The following is a 26,243-nucleotide window of genomic DNA, read 5'->3' as shown; positions in this document are numbered from 1 at the left end:
ATACCTGACTTAATTGTTTTCTCCCTGGACAAGGTGTCTAATAGTCCTGCCTTCACGTCTGATAGGCTGACGGAGTCTTTGGAAGTGTGGGTGGGGCTTGATGAACTGAGGCTGTGGAAATAATACAAAAACATACAGTTACTGATATATGGCTAAACATTACAGTCCATGTCAACTTTTGATTAGCACATGGCTTTTTATTGTACTGTTTTTTTTTTTTTTTACATTTTATATACATATTAGATCTACTTTTTTTCTCATGAATTAAATTATATTTATTGATGTATTAATGTAGAGCTAATAAAGTCAAATTGTGTCTAACACATGGGTTTCTATGAAACTGTATGTGTGTGTGTGTGTATATATATATATATATATATATAAATAACCATTTATTTTTCATTAATTTAATTTAATTGTTTCTGGCTCATTCTAACAGTAGATTTTAAATGTGCTTTATAAATAAATTATTTGATTTTATGGAAAATAATTACTAATCCATACAAAACACTTACAGGAACAATTTGCTAAAAAAAAGGGTCATTATTTACTTACCCTCATGTTGTTCCAAACCTGTATGACTTTATATAAGATGACTTAATTTAAGATATTTTGAAGAATGTTTACACTGTTTTGTTCAACAACACAACACATGAAGTGACCTCAGGCTTTAAAACACAAAAACAAAACAAATAAATAAATAAATAAAAATAAAATAAAATAAGTTCAATTAAAATAACTAACCAAACAATTGCATAAAATTGTCATAAAAGTAGTCCATATACTCTATTTCAGGTCACAGACTGAAAAAGGTTATGTCTTGTGTAGGAAAAGTGCCGCGTACACACTCTTCTATAAGTCTGGAACAACATGAGGCTGATTAAATGATGAGAGAAAGTTCATTTTCGTTTGAACACCCCTTTAAATTAATTCCACGCATTGCATAATTATCATGTTGGTGTTTCAAGAGCGAGTTAGAATACCACAAAGACATTCTTTTGTTGTTCATGTTTTTCAGGTGCTGCATCTGGTTTCTCAGAAAGGCAGAGATAGATAAAAATAAACAGTCCTGAAGCAAAGGAGGAAAGTGCCTTTTAAAACCAGTTGCCATGGAGACCCTTTGCAGATATGAAGAGCCAAGTCTGTCAGGATCAGCTCTTGTGTTTGATCTGATGCCCTATCAATAATGCACAGTTAATCCGTTTCAAAGGCACAAGATCATGAGCCAATGTCTTGCATGCATGAAAATTATAACACCTTCAGTTTGAAATATGCAATACAGCGTTTCTGTATCGGTGTCAAACATATGTTCTTAAATATAGAGTATTAAAAATACAGGCTCTTCAATGACTCATTTGCTTAAAAAAAACTAAAATACATTGTAAAAGCAAATAACATGAACTGAGGTTTAATTCAAGTCTTCTGAGGGGACACGGTTGTTTTACGTAAAGAAAAGATTTAATTTAGTTTTTTTTTCTCACACATGAACATTGATCAACACACTATAAAGAGCACACAAAATATGGTAAAATTAGGGGTGCAAAAAGGTGCAAATTTTCCTGAAATTTGGGAAAACTTTGGAAAGATTCTGGAAATTTTCCACCCCTTTGCAACCCTAAGTTAAACAGAAACTATACCATACCTCTGCATCAAATAAGCATTTGAGTTTCCATTTTCCAAGTGTCCAAGTTTCGGATTAATGGACTTTCAATCGAGGGACAGAAATTTCCTTATGTTTCATGAAATATATCTTCATCTGTGGTTCATGGGTTTGGAATTACATGAGACTGAGTAATTGATGACAATTTTTATATTTTGGGTGAACTAACGCTTTAACATTACACTTAAAATTCCAGATCAGTGTACTGGCTTCAATAAACACAGCCATAGATGGTCTGAAAAACTAGAAGATAAGAGAAGTTGTTTGTAGCATCAGATTGTAAAACAAATTCCAGTCATTTCGATTGAAATCCATGCAATCAGTGTTTTGTGTGAAGCGAAAAATTCCCCATGCAGATTTTGCTCATATTCAATTTGATCACTGACCAACAGAAAGCTGCTTGGTTTGAAAGTGACTTCTGTGTGAAAAGTCACTATTGACAATGGAAAATATTTTTTCCCCCAAACGAAATTTAGATAAAGTGCACCTTAACATGATATTTATTTGTAAGAAGGAAATTGTGAGAACTATGAATAGAGAGTACATTTCTGTCAGTTTCAGTTTTCCACATGCATTAGCCTAGTGGAAGAGTGAAGAAACTCAGCTCATGATGGGTCAATCCAAGTGCAGACCTGTCTGTGAAGGGACAGCAAAAGCTTGCAGCTCCAACAACCTCACTCTTTCTCAGTCTGCTATCTTGATGCATGCAAATGTGAACCCTCCCACATCAATTGACCTCCAATTCGAGTCACAAAAATAAAAGGACAGTCCTGCACCCTTCGACACAAATATACTCTAAATGATCTCTATGAAGAATTTCAGTCAGGTTTCAGGCCCCAACATAGCACAGAAACTGCACTTGTTAAAATTACAAATGACTTGCTTCTTGCGTCAGACCAAGGCTGTATCTCATTGCTAGTTTTACTTGATCTTAGTGCTGCGTTCGACACTATAGATCATGACATACTCATAGATCGATTACAAAACTATACAGGTATTCAAGAGAGATAGATAAAAATAAACAGTCCTGAAGCAAAGGAGGAAAGTGCCTTTTAAAACCAGTTGCCATGGAGACCCTTTGCAGATATGAAGAGCCAAGTCTGTCAGGATCAGCTCTTGTGTTTGATCTGATGCCCTATCAATAATGCACAGTTAATCCGTTTCAAAGGCACAAGATCATGAGCCAATGTCTTGCATGCATGAAAATTATAACACCTTCAGTTTGAAATATGCAATACAGCGTTTCTGTATCGGTGTCAAACATATGTTCTTAAATATAGAGTATTAAAAATACAGGCTCTTCAATGACTCATTTGCTTTAAAAAAACTAAAATACATTGTAAAAGCAAATAACATGAACTGAGGTTTAATTCAAGTCTTCTGAGGGGACACAGTTGTTTTACGTAAAGAAAAGATTTAATTTAGTTTTTTTTTCTCACACATGAACATTGATCAACACACTATAAAGAGCACACAAAATATGGTAAAATTAGGGGTGCAAAAAGGTGCAAATTTTCCTGAAATTTGGGAAAACTTTGGAAAGATTCTGGAAATTTTCCACCCCTTTGCAACCCTAAGTTAAACAGAAACTATACCATACCTCTGCATCAAATAAGCATTTGAGTTTCCATTTTCCAAGTTTCGGATTAATGGACTTTCAATCGAGGGACAGAAATTTCCTTATGTTTCATGAAATATATCTTCATCTGTGGTTCATGGGTTTGGAATTACATGAGACTGAGTAATTGATGACAATTTTTATATTTTGGGTGAACTAACGCTTTAACATTACACTTAAAATTCCAGATCAGTGTACTGGCTTCAATAAACACAGCCATAGATGGTCTGAAAAACTAGAAGATAAGAGAAGTTGTTTGTAGCATCAGATTGTAAAACAAATTCCAGTCATTTCGATTGAAATCCATGCAATCAGTGTTTTGTGTGAAGCGAAAAATTCCCCATGCAGATTTTGCTCATATTCAATTTGATCACTGACCAACAGAAAGCTGCTTGGTTTGAAAGTGACTTCTGTGTGAAAAGTCACTATTGACAATGGAAAATATTTTTTCCCCCAAACGAAATTTAGATAAAGTGCACCTTAACATGATATTTATTTGTAAGAAGGAAATTGTGAGAACTATGAATAGAGAGTACATTTCTGTCAGTTTCAGTTTTCCACATGCATTAGCCTAGTGGAAGAGTGAAGAAACTCAGCTCATGATGGGTCAATCCAAGTGCAGACCTGTCTGTGAAGGGACAGCAAAAGCTTGCAGCTCCAACAACCTCACTCTTTCTCAGTCTGCTATCTTGATGCATGCAAATGTGAACCCTCCCACATCAATTGACCTCCAATTCGAGTCACAAAAATAAAAGGACAGTCCTGCACCCTTCGACACAAATATACTCTAAATGATCTCTATGAAGAATTTCAGTCAGGTTTCAGGCCCCAACATAGCACAGAAACTGCACTTGTTAAAATTACAAATGACTTGCTTCTTGCGTCAGACCAAGGCTGTATCTCATTGCTAGTTTTACTTGATCTTAGTGCTGCGTTCGACACTATAGATCATGACATACTCATAGATCGATTACAAAACTATACAGGTATTCAAGGGCAGGCTTTAAGATGGTTTAGATCCTACCTGTCCGATCACTACCACCTTGTTCATTTAAATGGGGAGTCATCTCAATTATCACCAGTAAAATATGGAGTGCCACAAGAATTTTCGATATACATGTTGCCCCTTGGTAATATTATTAGAAAATACAGGATTAGTTTCCACTGTTATGCCGATGATACTCAACTATATATCTCAACAAGACCAGATGAAATTATCTAAGCTAACAGAATGTGTTAAAATGTAAAAGATTGGATGACCAATCATTTTAAATTATTAAATTCGGATAAGACCGAGATATTACTTATTGGACCAAAAGACAGTACACAGAATCTCGTGGATTACAATTTGCAACTAGACGGATGAACGGTTACTTCCTCTACAGTAAAAAATCTGGGTGTTATATTAGATAGCAACTTGTCTTTAGAAAATCATATTTCCCATGTTACAAAAACAGCATTCTTCCATCTTAGAAACATTGCCAAATTACGAAACATGTTACCTGTTTCTGATGCAGAAAAGCTAGTTCATGCATTCATGACCTCTAGACTGGACTACTGTAATGCACTGCTAGCTGGTTGTCCTGCATCTTCAATAAACAAGCTACAGATAGTCCAAAATGCAGCAGCTAGAGTCCATACCAGGTCAAGAAAATATGATCATATTACACCAATTTTACAGTCTCTGCACTGGCTACCTATTAAGTTCCGTATCAGTTACAAAATATTATTACTTGCCTATAAAGCCCTTAATGGGTTAGCTCCTGCATACCTAACTAGTCTTCTGCCACGCTACAATCCATCACGGTCCCTAAGGTCGCAAAACTCTGGACTTTTGGTAGTATCTAGGATAGCAAAGTCCACTAAAGGCGGTAGAGCTTTTTCGCATTTGGCTCTCAAACTCTGGAATGGCCTTCCTGATAAAATTCTGGGTTCAGACACACTCTCTCTGTTTAAATCTAGATTAAAGACACATCTCTTTGGCCAAGCATTCAAATAATGCATCTCATAATCTTGTACTGCAGTTATATCTGATTAAATGCACATTATTATTCTTTAGTTTGGGTTAAACAAATCAATTTTGCTTGGTTGGAACAGCAGCTACATTAATCATGTCTCTATTTGTTTCTCTGTTTTTTGCCACGGGATGTCACTAGGATTTACACAAGCTTCAGTCTGGATCCAGAACACCTGAGAAGAGATGATGCCAACCCCTCAGAGGACCTCAGATGATGCCAACCCTGAAACAACATACAGAACTACCACATTTTGCTATAAGCTTGATTGCATCATATAATAATTGCTGTTAATAGTGTTCATCGTCTGTTTTATTATGTCTTAAATTGATTTTTCCGTACATTTCTGCCATATGTACATTAACTAACAGTCACCACTGATAAGCTACCACTAAATATTGTAGAAACTTAATTTGCTGTAAAGTTGCTTTGCAATGATTTGTATCGTGAAAAGCACTGTACAAATAAACTTGACTTGACTTGACCTTCAGATTAGATAGAATGTGACAATGCTGTCATAATGAATACTGGACTTATATATTGGGGAATAAATCCCATCCATCTCATTGGTTCCATTCAGTTACAGTGACATTTCCACCAACACATAGAGCGAATGGATCCCGCTTGGGTGACCTTTGGAGGATTCATGTTTATTTTCAGAGAGATTAAGGCCCGGGGTGCTCCATGCCAATTTTCATTGTGTGGATCTGGTGCAGTGCCTCAACCCCCCCCCCCCCCCCCAAAAAAAACCGGCCCAGCATATAATTTCTGGACATCTACAAACATTTTTGAGCTCTGTACATGATTTGTGTTCTATGTGATGGATGAAGACAAAATGCCAAGGCTGATCTGCTTTGTCGTTTTAACAAAGCAACAATGCTTCTTCTCGAAAGAAACAGAGCGCTTGTTGTTGTCTTTTTTTCTGTTGAGTGTGTATGTTGTGCTGGATCTCATTGTCCTAATCCAGGCTGCGGAGAGCAGAGATCATGAAAGAGACAGCCCGTCGCACTCCACATTACTCTCTTTGTTTTATTTTTCTCACGTTGTGGGGAGGGGGAATTGAGGGGACTCTTCTCTTTCAAAACCAAATCCAGACCCCCTCCTGTTTGTGACCCGCACAGACCCTAAAGACCCTCACTTATTCATTTCAGTTTCCACCATTTCATTCTTCTTTCAGTGCTGCGTTTGCCAAAGAAAAACATCACAATTAATAAATGGACACCGAGTGAACTGAAACTCATGATCTAAGCTAAACTGGAAAAACCCCTCACAATTTATTAAGAGTTTTGTACTGATCTTTGAACCACTGGTCTAAAAACAAGACTCTATAAACAATGTGCATATTGATGTGAAAGCTACTCCAACATACAACATAAGACTTAAAGCAGAGGGTTTATTAAAAAGAGAGTACCAACAAGCAAAAAATTCATTCTAGGGTGGTTGGGCGTTGCTAAGTGTCTGTTAAGGTGCTTTTTAGTGTGTAGCTGTGTGGTTTTTAAGGCTTCTAGGGTAGTTGTTTACTGGCCCATCTCCACATTTCTACAAAATTCTGATCCCTAGATTTGACTCAAGTCATTCTAACGTACATTACTGTTCAAAAGTATGGGGTCAGTATGATGTTTTTTTTTTTAAAAGAAATTATTTTATTCAACAAATAAATGCAGCCTTGGTGAGCATAAGAGACTGTAACATTAACATAAAAAAATAAAAATAAAATAAAAATACCAATCCCCAATATTTTCACCCATTTACCTGAGCCAGGTAAAGTAAGGATGCACAAATCAAGATGGCTGATAACCAAAATATTTCTGATAATAAAATACTATATTTTGTAAATAATAATTTTAAATGCTACTAGTGACTTTACATAAATCATTGTAACATGAAAAATTGATATTAATTTGCGATTTGAAAAAGATTACATATTTAACTGTTATTAAATCATTAGTTTTTTTTTAGAGATTCATTCAAATGAGTGTTAGATGACAGTGAAGGTAATCTATATGTAAAATTAGCATAATTAAATATGCAATCCGAGGCAAAACAGGTACATTTTAAAATATGGTACCAATATATTGCGCATCCTTTAAAGTCCAGAGCTGGTTACACATGGATGTTTAATAAAAGTATGATCAAGAGAAATGACGAAGCTTAGCAAGCACCACGAACAAGACACTTAAAGAAATAGTTTACCTTGAAAATGAAAATTATGTCATCATTTACTCACCCTCATGTCATTCCAAATCTATATGACTTTCTTTCTTATGTTGAACATAACAGAAGATATTTTGAAGAATGCTGGTAATCAAACAGTTGATGGTCCCCATTGATTTCCATAGTATTTCTTTCCCTACTATGGAAGTCAGTGGGGACCAACAACTGTGGTTCTTCAAAATTCTTCAAAATATCTTCTTATGCGTTCAACATTACAAAGAAACTTAAACAGGTTTGGAACGACATGAGGGAAAGTAAATGATGACAGAATTTTCATTTTCGAGGAAACCTATTCCTTTGAGGCCTGTTCACACCAAGAATGATAACTATAAAGATAACCACCGCAAAACGATAACTATATTAACGTCCACACAAACATTTTAAATGCTCAAGCTCTTTAAAGTAGAATGGATTCTGATTGTCAGTGTTTTTAACATACATCAGCTGGAAAAAAGAATCATTCTGAAAGTGATTCCAAAGATATCGTTCCCCTGTGCTATTATATTTGTGGTGTAGACTTCCCTATTCTCACAGAATTAGAATTATTAAAACTTCATAGTTATCATTTTAGTTATTGTCTCTTGGTGTAACTAGCTGCCCAGTGGACATTAAATCTACCACATTCAGCACTGTACAGCTAAGGCATTTCAAATGGCCTTGAAGTGTACAATATCAGCAATTGCTGTTGCTGAAAACATCCTTTATTCATAGCAAAGATGGATGGAAAACGACAGCTAGAGAATGACTGACTGATTCCACAGGGATGGAATCAAAGCGAATCCACAAAGCATTCCTCTAGTTATAAATAAAGATCCGCTATGGCTGTTTTCTCTGGATGAAACACGAGCCTGTGCTAAGATCCTTCCTATGCAAAGTGTTCTCACCATTCTTTTTGAAATGCAAAACAAAAAGAAACAAGTAAAACGTGCTCCATTTTTCATAAGCTACTGCAGCATGCACTGACTGGGTTTTATATAACCACTGATTGAATGCAATGGGAACATACAGAACTGTTGCTGTATGGTGAAGCCTGATCTGATGATTCAGTCTGGCTTCAGAATCCCAGCAGTAAACCCAATAATCTCTTTAACAGAGCTCGCGGTGGTCCTCCCAAAACATCTTCTCCCCTGATAAATATTACTGGATCTCAGAACCGTTTCTCACATCTTCCACACACTCGCATATCAAACCGCAAAAATGACCAACAGGTGGTCCAACGCAAATAAACATGTTCTGCTCTGAGATTCTCACACGAGATTATTCAGTCTGAAGGGTCATTAGATAATTCTCATGAGAGCTCATCAGATGCCTGTCACAAACCCAGGAGTCATTTGGTGGGATGGCAGGAAGCTCATTAAAGTGTATTTATGCTCCAGCGTCAGTAATTTGGCAAAGAAGCCAGTGTTATTTAAAGAAAAAGGTCTGCAGAAGCAAAACGTCAACATAACGGAAATTCTCGGCTGCCAGGGTGAGAGTTCGGAAAAGGCAGAGCAGACATATCCTGCATTCTTTGCACTGTCATAAGGAAAACAAACTGCTTTACAACAAAACATTCTTCCAATATTTCTTGTCAAATCCACATGCATTCAAGGCACTTCAAAGTGAAATATTGTGCTGTATGTCAACGATGCCAATGACACCAAATTGGATCCTAAAGCACAGCACAGGTGGCACTGACATACAGAACATGATTCAAAATCTTGTATGTGAGCTAGAGAAAAGTAAACTGGGTCAGATCCTCTAAAGAAGTCACAGCTGTCTTTCACAGCCAGACAATAACAAACACAGGCGCATTCTAATTGACAACCATTAAATCGCTGGAAGTCAGTAAGTCGCTGTCCTGATGGCTTTAAGTAGACATTCCTGCTGAATCGGCGAATCATGTGTTTGCTAAGAATTTGCATAAAGTTGAACCCTTCACAATATTATCACATCGTCAATGGTTTATGTAGCTCACATCACCTCAGTCTGCCAACTCTCCTTCTAATAAACGAATTCTGATAGCTTTGTTTTGCTGAATGACTGTCAATGTGAAACGTTTACTGAGAAGCCCCAAAAAGTATAGGACGGCATCAGAAAAGTGAATCAGAGTGAATCTATAGGATTCAAACTTATATATATAGAAAAAAATGCTAAAAAATACTTGTAAACTTGCTTGTCATAGAATTAGCAATTGTTAAAGAGTTTATTAAAGGGATAATTTACCCCAAAAATGACAATTCTGTCATCATTTACTCCCCATGTTGTTACAAACCTGTATTCTGCAGAACACGAAAGAAGATATATGTAACACATTTGAGATATTTTAGAAAATCTTTTGGAAGATAATGTGGTAACCAAACAGTGTTTTGACCATTGACTTCTATTGTATGGACAAAAACAGAGACATCTAAAAGCATCTTCATGTCCCACAGAAGAAAAAATTCAACAAGTATTTTGGAACGACATAAGGATGACAGAATTTTCCATTTTAAGTGAACTATTCCTTTAAAACATCACAAATATGCTTTGATATAATCTTACCATTTGATTTGTTTGGCTCCCATTTTGGCACTAGTGTTTCTAGCCCTCTGCACCACGTTTATTCATCCATAGACCATAAGGAAGTCTAGACATCAGCATCGTTCTTACAAACAACTTCTTTAGAGTCCTGTCTCAGCATGCAGTGTCTACAGCATTGCCACTCGTTTGCTAACTAGCTCCTCTTAATCACCATACTTGGAACTGACAGTGGATCCTATCTGTGAGTTCAAAGCCTCTTCAGATGCACCCGATGTTGTCCATATGGAAATCCTGTTTTCAATCCATCCACGGTGACAGGAGAGAGCGGTACTGCTCTGTCACCAAGGCAGCTGCATCCTACTCCCCTCCTCTCCTTCTCTCTCCGGCTGGGAGTTGGGCTAATTATTCTACTCTTTTCAGTTCAACCTGTTCACAGACGACTCCTTCACTTCATAAAGCTCTTCATCACCGAGATCTGTGTGTCCCTGTCTAGTTCTTGCGCTCCCACCCTTCCTCACTAGCTCCTCTTTTTCTGTGTGGAGATGTTAGACTCAGTCCGGCCTTCCTCCGTTTACCCTCCCCCTCCAGCCCTCCCTCTATTCCGTCTTCTCTCTGTGTCCTGCCTCTCTCCCCATCTGTTAGGACTGGTATTTTGACAGAGGGGGAGCTGGTACGGGACTCTCCGGCTTGTAGGTGGGCACAGATCTGCTCTGGACAGTTTGCTACAGCATAGAATGCACTTCTGATTTCTGAACTTTTTGCTATAAAATTGCTAATTACATAGGATTAGCTAACATAACATTGTGTATGTGCTTCAAAAGTTTGGGGTAAAATTTTTAAAGTGTTTTTGAAAGAAGTCTTATGCTCACCCAGGCTACATTGATTGCTTAAAAATGTGCAATCTAATAATAATTTTAGTAACAAAAATATTTTGATGCATTACTACAATTTCAAATAACTGTTTTCCTTTTTAATATATTTTAAAATGTAATTTATTCCTGTGATGCCAAATCAGCAGCCATTTCTCCAGTCTTCAGTGTCACATGAATTTCAGAAATCATTCTAAGCTAATTTGGTGCTGAGGAAATAATTTTGAAAACAGCTGCTGCTTAATATTTTTGTGAAAACCACAATATATTTTTACAATTACTAAATAAATTTCGAAAGAGCAGTAATTTCTTGTCTTTACTGTCACTTTTGCTCTTTTGCACAAATCAATGCCTCTTTCCTGAATAAATGGGGCTGAATAAAAAGTTTTTCTTTCACAGGGGATGGGAATTATTTTTGGCAGTGGCTATTTGCACTAAGTGTAAATAGCGATAGATGCTATTTACACTAAGTGCAAATAGCAGTATTTTTAACGATATGCTATTTACAATAAGTGCAAATAGCTATAGAATCTATTTACACCATGTTAAAGGGTCATATGATGCAATTTCAAGTTTTCCTTTCTCTTTGGAGTGTTACAAGCTGTTTGTGAATAGATAAGATCCCTAAAGTAGCAAAGACTAAAATCTCAAACCCAAAGAGATATTCTTAATAAAAGTTAAGACTTGTCCACGCCCTCCTAAAACGCCTCGTTTAAACACGCCCCCACATGTCTACATCACTGTGTGGGAAGATTTGCATAACACCGCCACAAATCAATGCCTCTTTCCTGAATAAATGGGGCTGAATAAAAAGTTTTTCTTTCACAGGGGATGGGAATTATTTTTGGCAGTGGCTATTTGCACTAAGTGTAAATAGCGATAGATGCTATTTACACAGTGCAAATAGCAGTATTTTTAACGATATGCTATTTACAATAAGTGCAAATAGCTATAGAATCTATTTACACCATGTTAAAGGGTCATATGATGCAATTTCAAGTTTTCCTTTCTCTTTGGAGTGTTACAAGCTGTTTGTGAATAGATAAGATCCCTAAAGTAGCAAAGACTAAAATCTCAAACCCAAAGAGATATTCTTAATAAAAGTTAAGACTTGTCCACGCCCTCCTAAAACGCCTCGTTTAAACACGCCCCCACATGTCTACATCACTGTGTGGGAAGATTTGCATAACACCGCCCAAATGTTCACGCAAAGAAAGAAGGTGTAACTTTTATTCTCGCAGTAGTATTGTTGCCGCCGCCGCCATGTCGTGAAGACGCTGTGTGTTTCGTTATGAAAGCGAAACTGCTTTGTTTGGCCTTCCAAAAGAGGACACAACTTGAAAACACTGGTTAATTTGTATTTCCAACACTGTTCCAGAACAGTTCAACCCAAATATTCAGATGTGTGCAGCGCATTTTGCGGAGGATGAGGACTGTTTCCTGGGAGAGTAACCTACAATGCCGGCTGTTTCTATAAAGTGGGGCAATTCCAACTTTGCAAAGACAGTCTGGCGCTTCTGACTCACAGCCTGCAAGTACGTTTTCATATTTAAAGAATTTGCCACTGATGATTCAAACGCAAGTTTTGAGCAGTGTAGAGTAGCGCTTGTTGTTTGTCGTTTCTCCGATCACAAATGCAGACATGGTTTATGTTTACGCGGTGCGATACACAACGCAACGCGTAAAAAGACAGTATAAGCCATTATAATCAGTAATTATGTCCCCTCTGGATGCAACAAATGCCTCGTTTATAATGGGTTTTCATGTTTTTGTCTCGTCGCGCCAGGACACGGCATCACAGTATGGTAAGTAAGGGCGTAACATTTCCGTCACACGCTTAAGGTATTCGGCCAATCATAACGCACTGGATAGCTGGCCAATCAGAGCACAACTCGCTTTTCAGACCGATGAGCTTTGAAAAAATCGACGAGCTTCAGAAAGGCGGGGCATAGAGGAGAAACAATAATGTACAGTATGTGGAAAATAATGTGTTTTTTTAACCTTAAAATAAACACATTGCATTACACCAAATACACAAAATAATGTTCTTTTTAGCAACGTCATATGACCCCTTTAAAACAGCAAGATTTTCTGCTATTTACTACTTATTGCAAATAGTAGCAATTATCTGCACATCAGTATTGTAGTACATTATAAAACAGTACACAATAATGTATTGAGTGTAAATTATAATTTTAAAACAAATTATTAAATGGATGCCACCTTATTGGGACAATAAAGCTCTCCCTGCACCTACCCTATCCGAAACTTTATTTTCAACTTGATCATTTCCTTCATTTTCATTTAAAATAAATGCCTTTCCGATGCGGTATGAGATTTGAAAAGGGAGAAAAAAAAAGTTCGGCAAAAGGCGGGTTCGAACTCGGGTCGTCAAAAAGCATGCGCCTTACCATCTACTACGCCACTGAAACTGACGTGCGAGGAGTGTCTTTTTTCAGTGTTGACTATTCCAATCAGACGTTGGTGGGCGGAGTTAGTGTAAATAGCCTCTGCAAACAAGGCGGGCTATTTGCACTTGGTGTAAATAGACACTCCAATTATTTTTTGCCCATATTAGCCAATACTATTTAATTATGGCAATTTAGATGTGCACTTAAACATTTATACATATTGTTTTACTAAAAATTCACACAGTATTTGAGAAAATTTGTGTATTGTCCATTGATTGGGCTGCTAGTAGATTTTATAAATGATTCACAGGAGAGCAGACACAGATCAGCGTAGCTCATATATTTGCCTGTCACTACTCTTTATTAAATAGTACTGTGAAAAGATAATGGAATAGTACTGTGGTAAAGTGAAGAGAATATGATCGTGACATTGTGTAATGAGTGTCACTCACGTAAGCTCATGTCGAGCCAGAATATTACCACTGCAACACCTCTGAGAAAGGAAATCTAAAATGATATCTGCAGAAACCAATAAAAATATGCACAATGCAAGCAAAAAGCTGTCAATTATGGCAGAAAAATCAGTTCTGTGCAGATGGACTGCAGAGGTATCAGAAATACCAACCTCATAAGAAAATAAAGAAGCTGAGAACCACTATTTTGATATTTTCAGTGGTTCTCCTTACAATCTACAACCCTAATTCCAGAAAAGTTGGGACGTTGTGTAAAAATCCAATAAAATCAAGAATCTGTGATTTGTTAATTCTCTTTAACTTTTATTTAATTGACAAAAGTACAATGAAAAGATTTCCAGAGTTTTCACTGACCAACGTAAATGTATTTTGTAAATATGAAAAAATTTTGATGGCTGCAACACACTCCAAAAAAGTTGGAAGAGAGGCAAAATAAAAGTGAATAGGTTATAGAATATCCACGTTAAACGGTTTTGAAACAATTCACAGTAAGCAGGTGAATTGGTAATAGGTCAAGGTATCATGTTTGGGTATAAAAGGAGCATCCAGATCCAGCTAGATCATGGCTCATCACTTTGTGTCAAATTTCATGAGAGAAGTGTCTAACAAATCAAAAATCACTTTTCGCAATGCAAAATTGCAAAGAATTTAGCTCTTTCACCAACTACCACACGTAATATTGTAAAAAGATTCAGGGAATCCAGAGAAATCACAGTACATGTAGGGCAAGGCAGGACACCTCAGTTGAATGTGCTTGACCTTTGAGCCCTCAGATGGCATTGCATAAGAAACCATCATGCTGCATTAAATATAGCCACATGGGCTCAGGAGTACTTCAGAAAACTGCTGTCACTTAACACAGCCTGCTGCTGCATCAAGAAATGCAACTTGAATCTCTGTGATGCTGCCGGGTTGTCTGGGCCAGAGCTCATCTCAGATAGTCAAAAAGACGGTGGAAATGTATGCTGTGTTCAGATGAGTCCACGTTTCAAAAAATGGATTTCGAGTTCTCAGTCCCAAAGACCAAAGGGACCATTCAGACTTTCATCAGTGACTGAAGCAAAAGCAAACGTCTGTCATGGTATGGGAGTGCAGCAGAGCAAACGGCATGGGTGACTGGCTTATGTGCGAAGGTACTATTGACATGGAGGCATATATTGGAATTGTACAGAGAAATATACTTCCATCAATGATGTCTTTAATGGGAAGTCCATGGTTATTAGATCAAGACAATGCCAGCTCTCATTCTGCATGTGCTACAACAGCGTCGTAGACTCCGGGTGAATGTGCTAAACTGGCCTACCTGCAGTCCAGATCTGTCTCCGATTAAAAATGAATGACCAGTCATGAAAAGGAGAATCACAGACTGCTGAGCATCTGAAGTCTTTTGAGTGTAAATTATAATTTTAAAACAAATTATTAAATGGATGCCACCTTATTGGGACAATAAAGCTCTCCCTGCACCTACCCTATCCGAAACTTTATTTTCAACTTGATCATTTCCTTCATTTTCATTTAAAATAAATGCCTTTCCGATGCGGTATGAGATTTGAAAAGGGAGAAAAAAAAAGTTCGGCAAAAGGCGGGTTCGAACTCGGGTCGTCAAAAAGCATGCGCCTTACCATCTACTACGCCACTGAAACTGACGTGCGATGAGTGTCTTTTTTCAGTGTTGACTATTCCAATCAGACGTTGGTGGGCGGAGTTAGTGTAAATAGCCTCTGCAAACAAGGCGGGCTATTTGCACTTGGTGTAAATAGACACTCCAATTATTTTTTGCCCATATTAGCCAATACTATTTAATTATGGCAATTTAGATGTGCACTTAAACATTTATACATATTGTTTTACTAAAAATTCACACAGTATTTGAGAAAATTTGTGTATTGTCCATTGATTGGGCTGCTAGTAGATTTTATAAATGATTCACAGGAGAGCAGACACAGATCAGCGTAGCTCATATATTTGCCTGTCACTACTCTTTATTAAATAGTACTGTGAAAAGATAATGGAATAGTACTGTGGTAAAGTGAAGAGAATATGATCGTGACATTGTGTAACGAGTGTCACTCACGTAAGCTCATGTCGAGCCAGAATATTACCACTGCAACACCTCTGAGAAAGGAAATCTAAAATGATCTCTGCAGAAACCAATAAAAATATGCACAATGCAAGCAAAAAGCTGTCAATTATGGCAGAAAAATCAGTTCTGTGCAGATGGACTGCAGAGGTATCAGAAATACCAACCTCATAAGAAAATAAAGAAGCTGAGAACCACTATTTTGATATTTTCAGTGGTTCTCCTTACAATCTACAACCCTAATTCCAGAAAAGTTGGGACGTTGTGTAAAAATCCAATAAAATCAAGAATCTGTGATTTGTTAATTCTCTTTAACTTTTATTTAATTGACAAAAGTACAATGAAAAGATTTCCAGAGTTTTCACTGACCAACGTAAATGTATTTTGTAAATATGAAAAAATTTTGATGGCTGCAACACACTCCAAAAAAGTTGGAAGAGAGGCAAAATAAAAGTGAATAGGTTATAGAATATCCACGTTAAACGGTTTTGAAACAATTCACAGTAAGCAGGTGAATTGGTAATAGGTCAAGGTATCATGTTTGGGTATAAAAGGAGCATCCAGATCCAGCTAGATCATGGCTCATCACTTTGTGTCAAATTTCATGAGAGAAGTGTCTAACAAATCAAAAATCACTTTTCGCAATGCAAAATTGCAAAGAATTTAGCTCTTTCACCAACTACCACACGTAATATTGTAAAAAGATTCAGGGAATCCAGAGAAATCACAGTACATGTAGGGCAAGGCAGGAAACCTCAGTTGAATGTGCATGGCCTTTGAGCCCTCAGATGGCATTGCATAAGAAACCATCTTGCTGCATTAAATATAGCCACATGGGCTCAGGAGTACTTCAGAAAACTGCTGTCACTTAACACAGCCTGCTGCTGCATCAAGAAATGCAACTTGAATCTCTGTGATGCTGCCGGGTTGTCTGGGCCAGAGCTCATCTCAGATAGTCAAAAAGACGGTGGAAATGTATGCTGTGTTCAGATGAGTCCACGTTTCAAAAAATGGATTTCGAGTTCTCAGTCCCAAAGACCAAAGGGACCATTCAGACTTTCATCAGTGACTGAAGCAAAAGCAAACGTCTGTCATGGTATGGGAGTGCAGCAGAGCAAACGGCATGGGTGACTGGCTTATGTGCGAAGGTACTATTGACATGGAGGCATATATTGGAATTGTACAGAGAAATATACTTCCATCAATGATGTCTTTAATGGGAAGTCCATGGTTATTAGATCAAGACAATGCCAGCTCTCATTCTGCATGTGCTACAACAGCGTCGTAGACTCCGGGTGAAGAAATGCAACTTGAATCTCTGTGATGCTGCCGGGTTGTCTGGGCCAGATCTCATCTCAGATAGTCAAAAAGACGGTGGAAATGTATGCTGTGTTCAGATGAGTCCACGTTTCAAAAAATGGATTTCGAGTTCTCAGTCCCAAAGACCAATGGGACCATTCAGACTTTCATCAGTGACTGAAGCAAAAGCAAACGTCTGTCATGGTATGGGAGTGCAGCAGAGCAAACGGCATGGGTGACTGGCTTATGTGCGAAGGTACTATTGACATGGAGGCATATATTGGAATTGTACAGAGAAATATACTTCCATCAATGATGTCTTTAATGGGAAGTCCATGGTTATTAGATCAAGACAATGCCAGCTCTCATTCTGCATGTGCTACAACAGCGTCGTAGACTCCGGGTGAATGTGCTAAACTGGCCTACCTGCAGTCCAGATCTGTCTCCGATTAAAAATGAATGACCAGTCATGAAAAGGAGAATCACAGACTGCTGAGCATCTGAAGTCTTTTATCAAGCGAGATTGGACAAAAATTTAGCTTGAAAAACTTTAACACATAGTATCCTCAATTCCCAAACAATAAAACATTGTAATTAAAAGCAAAGTGGTTGATGTGTCACAGTGTTAAACACGCTCTGTCCCAACTTTTTTGGAGTGTGTTGCAGCCATCAAAATCAAAATGTGTTAATATTTACAAAGTAAAAATTAAGTTGGTCAGTGAAAACATTGGAAATTTTTCTTTGCACTTCAGTCAATTAAATAAAGATTAAAGAGAATGAACAGATAACATATTCTTGATTTTATGGCATTTCACAAAACATCCCAACTTTTCTGGAATTGGGGTTGTATATATTAAATGGTCAATAACAAAGTCTGAACGATTTATTAAAGCATTTGAGTGTAAGCATTACCCAAATGTAGCCTACAGGGCAATGAGCTATCCAGATCTGTCAAGTTATCACTGATCAAGTGCCTCTTAACAAGTCACTGACCTGACAATGTCCTAGAATGGTTTCTTACATAACACTTTTAAAGACATTTACATACATCTCCAAAACCAGAATTAATGACTAAGTGTACAAATTATGTTCTTTTGGATAATCAGGTACTGAATCAGCTCCTCCAGATAAAATCATAGCTGATGTCTCACATAAAAGAACAGTCACACATTTTCTGGTTTTCAGTGGCAAAGCATGATGATGCCTTAAAGAAAGCCTGTGGGCAGGAACATCTCAGGCCTTACAAAACAAGCAGTGAGAAAATCCTCGTGACAGCCTCCTCCAGCCTATCTATGTGTTCTCCTCTCATAAAAGCAGAAAGAATAAACAAGAGGGGTTGTGATAACATGTTTGTGTATATTTTGTAACTACGAGATGAGAATGCTGGGAAGCTGGTTGGTTCCAAGAGGTGTTTTACAAAACTGAAGCAAATTATTTACACATGAATGTATTCTCAATTTACAGGCTTATAACTACATCAGCGTCTTATTGTCTATTTATGTGCATTTTCACTAATGTTTTGTTTAAATATTGATTATTAGATCTTAAATATTAGTATTTACCAAGTAGATCTTGCTCCCGTCTCCTCTTCAAATGTCCCTCTCTGTCCCTCATACTGTTGAACCAATGCTTGGACACTCCAGCAGGGGTTCTCACTGTCCACCTCGCCACTGCAGCCATGACTAAGAGCAAAAAATACAGTGAGATTAGAAACTGTAAAAAGCTGTTTCAAGTATGGATGATCTTTTCATTTGTAAACTAAACAACTCTCTCTGAATATATATTTTTTATAATTTTGCGCTGTTTCAGACTCATGCAAACCATTTTCAAAGCTCTAACAGAGCACATTAAAGATTATTGCTAGGGGTGACATCAAATCTTAAGTTGTAGATGAAACATATATTTAGATCTTTAGATCTGATTATCCATATGCTACCTCTGAACTGAGCTGCAATTCCTAATTACAGCAGTAAGAGGACAATGATTCATCCGTTGTATTTTATCATCGTTTACCGCATGTCACTTAATTTCTTCTTTGAAACACAAAATGAGAACTACTAGCACTAATATTTCAAACAGACCGGAATTTATGTTTTCACTGATAACATTTCACCGGTTTTGTGAACTGAATCAACTGAGTCTTAAGAAAGATCAGACTTATAGGGTTAATTCACCCAAAAATGAAAATTAGCCCATGTTTTGAAGGCTTCCTGTAGCGAATCGATGTGTTTTTGTAAGAAGAATATTCATAATCCATTTAAAATGTTATAAATACTTTTCTCTCACTTCCGCTGACTGTCATACCTGCAAGCCGTTCCAGCGGATGATGTACAGTAGGACGTGTCGCGCACGCACCGGTGAGATATGCAAGTCTTGCGAATTTGTTTACAGGAGCAAAGGAAGCAAAGTTTCCTTACTTTAACAAAGGAAAACCAGTCTCCTCCTGGCTTATATCAAAATCCTCTTACATTTTTCTTTACAAATCCTCGTTTTGTGCTTCTAATTCGTTCTAAATCTGCGTTAGTCACTAATCATTGGCGTGTGCGTGACGCATACGTCCTACATCAGCCGCTGGAACGGCTTGCACATATCATAGTCAGCGGAAGTGAGAAAAAAAGTATTTATAACATTTTAAATATAGATATTTTTCTTACAAAAACGCATCACTTCTCTACAGGAGGCCTTCATTCAACAACCCCATGATTTACTTACCCTCAAGCCATCTTAGGTGTATATTAGGGGTGGAACGGTTCAACTTACTCACGGTTAGTTTTGTATGACTCTTTTAGAGTCACGTTTTCGGTACGGTTCAGTATGTGCCATGTTTAGAGAAAAACTATACTATCAAATAAAACTAAAGAAAATAAGAATAATCTATTTAACTACAAGCAACAGCACAAAAAATACAATAGAGTAAAGATACAAATAAAATAAACAGTGATTTTCAGTTTTTTTTTTTAGGTAGGTCTAACATTAGTTTTTAGGTACAGAAACTGAATAAGGTAATGAAATGTAAAACAGCATTGCATTTTTGACTGTATAAATTAAATATTAATCTTTACTAAAGTTACAAAAGCTATTCAATCAAGAGCAGTGAGTGATTTCTTTGTTGTTGCTGTTTGATTAATATTAAGAAAGTGCTGTCACTTTAAGAGAATGCACTGATTCAGAGCACTGATACAGTATGTTCAGCCGGTTATGTCTGTTATAGGATACTTACCAAAACGGGCATTTTGAAAATTTTTGTGTGAATTTGTCCATTTAAACATAATACTTCAGAGAGAGCTTAATATTTGTGCACGTTCTGAGGCGCGGGTTTGCGCGCTTCGGATGAGTGCACGCACAAATCTCACTGTGCGCGCGCTAGCTCGCGCCCTCTGGCTCTTAAATGTTTAAACTGGCAAAGCTTACATGAGTTTAGTTTAAACACAGATATCAACGTGTGCTGTTCAGGTCTCACGTGTTCGCGCATGCTATCAGCACCCGGGTGATGACGGAATAAATGACTGCTCATATTCCAGCATACGGCAGTCGCATTGAACAAGAGTGAATGGTTTGTCTACTTTTTTTTTTTTCCCCCCATCGCTGTTGTCGTAATGTATTGGGAAGCCAGAATGCGCATTCATCAACAGAAACATATATTAGCTGAACCCTGTTTGTTTTACGTGTTATTTATAGCAAACCATATTACAGATGTGTTGTCAGATTAAAGGTAAACCGCGGTCCCAGCATGTGCCGAACCCTGTGTGGAGAACTGTACGGTTCGATTTTTTTCCGTGAACCATTCCATCCCTTATTGTTATCTTACGACCCACAATACACATCAAAAGTGGTCCAAGCCAGAGTCCAATCCTGAATCCAATTGAGAATTTGTGAAGAGAACTAAGGACCAGACTGATGGAAAGGAACCCTTTCAACATCAAGGACCTGGAAATCTTTGCAGAGGAGTGGTCCAAAACCCTAGTGGAAATGTGCAAAATAACTGCTATGCTGAAAAATAAAGACTTTTACACTGTAAACCATATTACAGATGCCTTGTCAGATTTAAGTTGAACCGCGGTCCTAGCGCGTGCCGAACCGTGTGTGGAGAACCGTATGGTTCGATTTTTTTCCGCGAACCATTCCACCCCTAGTGTATATGATGTTTTTCTTTCTGACGAATACAATCAGTTATATTAAAAAAATATCCTGACTCTTCCAAGAAGGCAGTGAAATGGGGGTCGAGATTTTGCAGCCAAAAAAAAACTGCATCCATCCATCATAAAAAGTGCTCCACACGGCTCTGGGGGGGATAATAAATGCCTTCTGTAGCGAAGCGATGCATTTGTGTAAGAAAAATATCCATATTTAAAACTTTATAAACCATAATCTCTATCTTAATTTTCATTTTTGGGTGAACTATCCATATAAAATGAGAAGGAGATTTAAGAACAGCTACTTTATGGAAGCAATTCTACCTAAATGAATAGACATTTACAAAATTCTTTTGAAGGAGGAGAACGAGGTAAAGGGAAGAACGGAGCTACATGTACCTCCATTCTTGCCTTAGATGAAAAACGGAGCGGCCAAGCCGAGAGGCATCCTGCCTGGCTGCTGCCAGTGCTGCTGCTGCATTTTGGGCCATGGCCATGGTGGAATGAGGTCTGTGATTGGCTGAGGAGCCAGTGGAACTCCTGCCTACGCCAGCTCCAGCTCTGTGACTGGCTGATGCAGAGGGTTTAAAATGTGCAGCTAGAGCGAGTATGAGCCTCATGGCAGATTTGAGGTTCCCCTCCACAATATCTGAGTACAGAGAGAAAGAAGAGATCTTAAATAAGCAGTTTTATCAGCTTAACCATGATTAAGAGCCTTTGTAACTCACCCCTGGCAGATGTCTGTGGCATTCTGATCCGTTTGGATGATACAAACTGCAGAACCTTCTCCACATTCTGCTTCCTCTCCTGGTCATCACGTGGCACATAATGAATGCCATCCAGCAGCTCACCAGCTTGCCAAATATATAAAACACATCTCAATACAATGGCCTATTATACAGTCCTGCAATAAAAATGGAATATGATGTACAGGCTTACCCACTATCTCAATGAGGTGTGCTAGAACCACACCATCTCTGAGATCCTGCCGTAGATCACTTACAGGTTTCAGTCCAGGCTTCTTTCTCAGCTGTGCATTAACCCAAGACACATAGGCAGCCAGTTGCTGCTAGAAAGACAAACATTTCATCAGGTAAGTGCAAACGTGGTTATAGTATACAGCTCAAGAGCAGATTGTACTTCTGATTTTTTTGCATGCTTTTATTAATTTTACTGATTTTATGCTATGTTTTATGCTATATTTGACCATGGTTTCTTTTATTAATTACATTTTAAAATAACTGCTTTCTATTTAAATATATTTTAAAGGGGTCATATGATGCTGCTAAAAATAAAATTATTTGGTGTATTTGGTGTAATGAAATGTGTTTATGCGGTTTAAGGTTAAAAAACACATTATTTTCCACATACTGTATATTACGGTTTCTCCTCTATGCCCCACCTTTCTGAAACGCGCCGATTTTTACAAAGCTCATCGGTCTGAAAAGCGAGGTGTGCTCTGATTGGCCAGCTATTCAGTGCGTTGTGATTGGCCGAATACCTCAAGCGTGTGACAGAAATGTTACGCCCCTTACCATATTGTGATGCCCTGTCCGGCCGGAGCGACGAGACAAAAACATGAAAACCCATTATAAACGAGGCATTTGTTGCATCCAGTGGGGACATAATTACGGATTATAATGACTTATACTGTCTTTTTACGCGTTGCATTGCATCGCGCTGCGTAAACAAAACCATGTCTGTATTTGTGATCGGAGATATGACAAACAACAAGTGCTACTCTACACTGCCCAAAAAACTCGCGTTTGAATCGTCAGTGGCAAATTCTTTAATATAAAAAACGTACTTACAATCTGTGAGTAAGAACAGCCGGCATTGTGGTCTACTCTACCAGGATCAGGAAACAGTCCTCCATAAAATGTGCAACTCGCATTTGAATCGTCAGTGGCAAATTCTTTAATATAAAAAACGTACTTACAATCTGTGAGTAAGAACAGCCGGCATTGTGGTCTACTCTACCAGGATCAGGAAACAGTCCTCCATAAAATGCGCTGCACACATCTGAATATTTGGGTTAAACTGTTCTGGAACAGTGTTGTAAATACAACTTAACCACTGATTTCTAGTCGTGTCCTCTTTTGGAAGGCCAAACAAAGTAGTTTCGCTTTCACAACGAAACAGCGTCACACACCGCGGCCTTGAGTGAGCGGAGGCCTAGAGTGAGCCGCAGCCTAGAGTGAGCGGAGGCCGGCTTGAGTGAGCAGAGGCGGGCGGGCTTGAGAACGGCGCGGCCGGCGGATTCGACGAAGGAGCGTTCAGCGGGCTTGCGGCAACCACATGTGACGACCCCGGGCTGGACTCCGCTTTATCCACGGTGAAAGCCGATCCGGAGATTGACAGCGCGAAGTTGATGTATTTCTTCAGCGACCAGCACGGATCAGCTCCAGGCATGACGAAGAGGATATCGTCCTCTTTTGGAAGGTCAAACAAAGTAGTTTCGCTTTCACAACAAAACACAGCGCCTTCACAACATGGCGGTGGCGGCAACAACAATACTACAGCGAGAATAAAAGTTACGCCTTCTTTCTTTGCGTGAACATTTGGGCGGCGTTATGCAAATCTTCCCACATCGTGACGTATACATGTGGGGGCGTGTTAGAACGAGCCGTTTTAGGTAGGCGTGGTTGACTCTGAACTTTTATAAAGAATATCTCTTTGGATTTGAGACTTTAGTCTTTGCAACTTTACAGATCTTCTTTATGCACCATGAGCTTGTAACACTCCAAAGAGAAAGCAAAAATTGAGATCGCATCATATGACCCCTTTAAAATTTAATTTATTCCTGTGATGGCAAAGCTTATTACTCCAGTCTTCAATGTCACATGATCCTTCAGAAATCATTCTAATATGCTGATTTGGTGCTCAAGAAACATTTCTCATTATCAATGTTAAAACAGTTGTGCTGCTAAATATTTTTCTGGAAACTGTACATTTTATTTCTGGATTATTTGATGAGTCGAAAATTCAAAAGAACAACACTGAATCAAAGTCATTATGCTTACTTTTGATCAACTGAATGCACCTTTGCTGAATAAAAGTATTTAAAAATCTTACTAATGTCAAACTTACTTTTGAACAGAAGTGTATATAAATATGCATAGTATAGAAAACCAGTTGACCATTATATAGCCACAACTTCCAAATTTTCCTTGAATTAATGATGCTTCCAAAACTGTCATTTTGCAATTTAAACAAAACCTCATCTATGCTACAGTATAGGGTTACTTTCCTCAAGCTCAGCCTAAGCACAAATCTCAATGGAGCCAATGTCTCTACGTGCTGTTTTCTTCTGCTATACGTTTGATTGCAACATATAATCATTACTGTGTTAATAGTGTTCACCGTCTGTTTGATTACATGACATTAACTAACTGCTTGATTTTTATCGTACATTTCTGCCATATTATGGACATAAATTTGAGATAGTCACCACTGATAAGCTATTACTAAATATAATGTAGAAACTTTTCTGTAAAGCTGCTTTGCAATGATTTGCATCGTGAAAAGCGCTATACAAATAAACTTGAATTGAATTGAATTAAACTGCATACCTCCCCAGTTATCATTAGTGCTGACAGTCCTGGTGGAGAGGTTATGCAAGATATGCCTGTGTTGATACCCACTAGGATACCCGTTGTCAAAAGAAATGTATGCCTCAGTGCTCAAGATGCACCTGCTTTGACAGAACAAGTCCCTCCTCATTCACACCGGCTGGTCAGCATCACCCGGGTTCAACAGCGTGGATTAGTCTGACTTGCACTTTCTCTGCCATGTCACAAAAGGACAGCTTAACTCCCCACGTTCACGCTTCCTCTTCAGCAAATACATGTAGGAACACATAAAGACTGCAGTGAGCTTTGCCGCAGTTCTACCCTCTGGCAAAATGTTTTTTTTTGTAGATGCTGAAGAATGTGGGATGGCTGCATAAAAAAATACAGCATGTAGAAATAGCATTTACTTATACTAAACAAGTCCAATACCTTAGAGGAAAAAATGACACAAAAACACCATAAAAGTATCATGAATTTTGTCCATATGACTAAATTTTATGTCTTCTAAATGCCATACGATAGCTCTGTCAGAGATACGAACCAAAATTTACATGCTATATACTGATTATATTCCCCACAAGTGAGCTGTAAACCAATGTGACAGGAGTCAGTGAGTTTATCTCAAGAACCAGATCAGTGTAATTGTGAATTAATCATTCATTCCAATATTGTAAACTATACTATTTGAACTGAACTGAGCTGGACGATGACATCACTGAATCAATAATGAACTGACTTTAACTGAAAGCGTTTACTTGAGCATTTACTATTGTCCTCTTGCATTATCAACACACTATTTTCCTGTTTAATAATGTAAAGCTGCTTTGACACAATCTGTATTATAAAAAGCACTATATAAATAAAGGTGACTTGACTTGACAAAACCAGAATAACTGATTCATTTAAAAAAAAAAAAAAAAAAGATCCAACCAAATACTGATCCATTCACAAGTCGGTGATCACTATTTATTTCATGACCAATAAGTATAGGACAGATGTCAAGATTATAATATTAAGTTTGGAGTTTAATGCAGTCATAAGGACCAATTTTATGACGCTTTCTGCTCCTTTTTGAAGCCTCATTAAAATATAATGAAAAAGTGCATAGAAGTTCAAAATGTCTCTTTTTGGGGGGAGAAAATTAAATTGATGGAGTAAATGAAGCCAAAAATTGCAGTTTTTAGTAAATGAAGCCAAAAATTTAAGTTTTGGGTGAGCTACTCTTTTAAACAATTCTCATATATGACATTCACTATTCAGTAAGATCGGTAAGATTTTGATTTCTGAAAGATTTATTATTTTTTATTCAGTAAGGATGCATGAAGTTGATCAAAACTGACAATAAAGACTTTTTTTAATGGTATAGTTCTTTTTTCAAATGACTGTTGTTTTTTTCA

General features: G+C 37.7%; 1 protein-coding gene across 3 annotated transcripts in view; it reads right to left on the bottom strand.

The window, feature by feature from the left end:
- The window catches only part of LOC107548193 (dixin-A), a 42,121-nt gene that overhangs the window by 10,991 nt on the left and 4,887 nt on the right, over positions 1-26,243 (bottom strand). For 2 of the 3 annotated variants that reach the window (XM_016228800.1, XM_016228797.1), the window contains exons 2-6: positions 22,214-22,343; positions 22,003-22,128; positions 21,674-21,923; positions 18,704-18,823; positions 5-111 (exon numbers count right to left, since the gene is read on the bottom strand). In XM_016228800.1, the coding sequence (XP_016084286.1) occupies positions 5-111; positions 18,704-18,823; positions 21,674-21,923; positions 22,003-22,128; positions 22,214-22,343 (733 nt within the window). The remainder of the gene's footprint in view (positions 1-4; positions 112-18,703; positions 18,824-21,673; positions 21,924-22,002; positions 22,129-22,213; positions 22,344-26,243) is intronic. The other variant, XM_016228798.1, reaches the window with a different exon arrangement.

This window comes from Sinocyclocheilus grahami, unplaced genomic scaffold (assembly GCF_001515645.1).
Source record: "Sinocyclocheilus grahami isolate Dianchi unplaced genomic scaffold, SAMN03320097.WGS_v1.1 scaffold344.1, whole genome shotgun sequence".
NCBI lineage: Eukaryota > Metazoa > Chordata > Actinopteri > Cypriniformes > Cyprinidae > Sinocyclocheilus > Sinocyclocheilus grahami.
The sequence above is the reverse complement of the archived record's forward strand: the minus strand, read 5'-3'. Positions and strand labels throughout refer to the sequence as shown.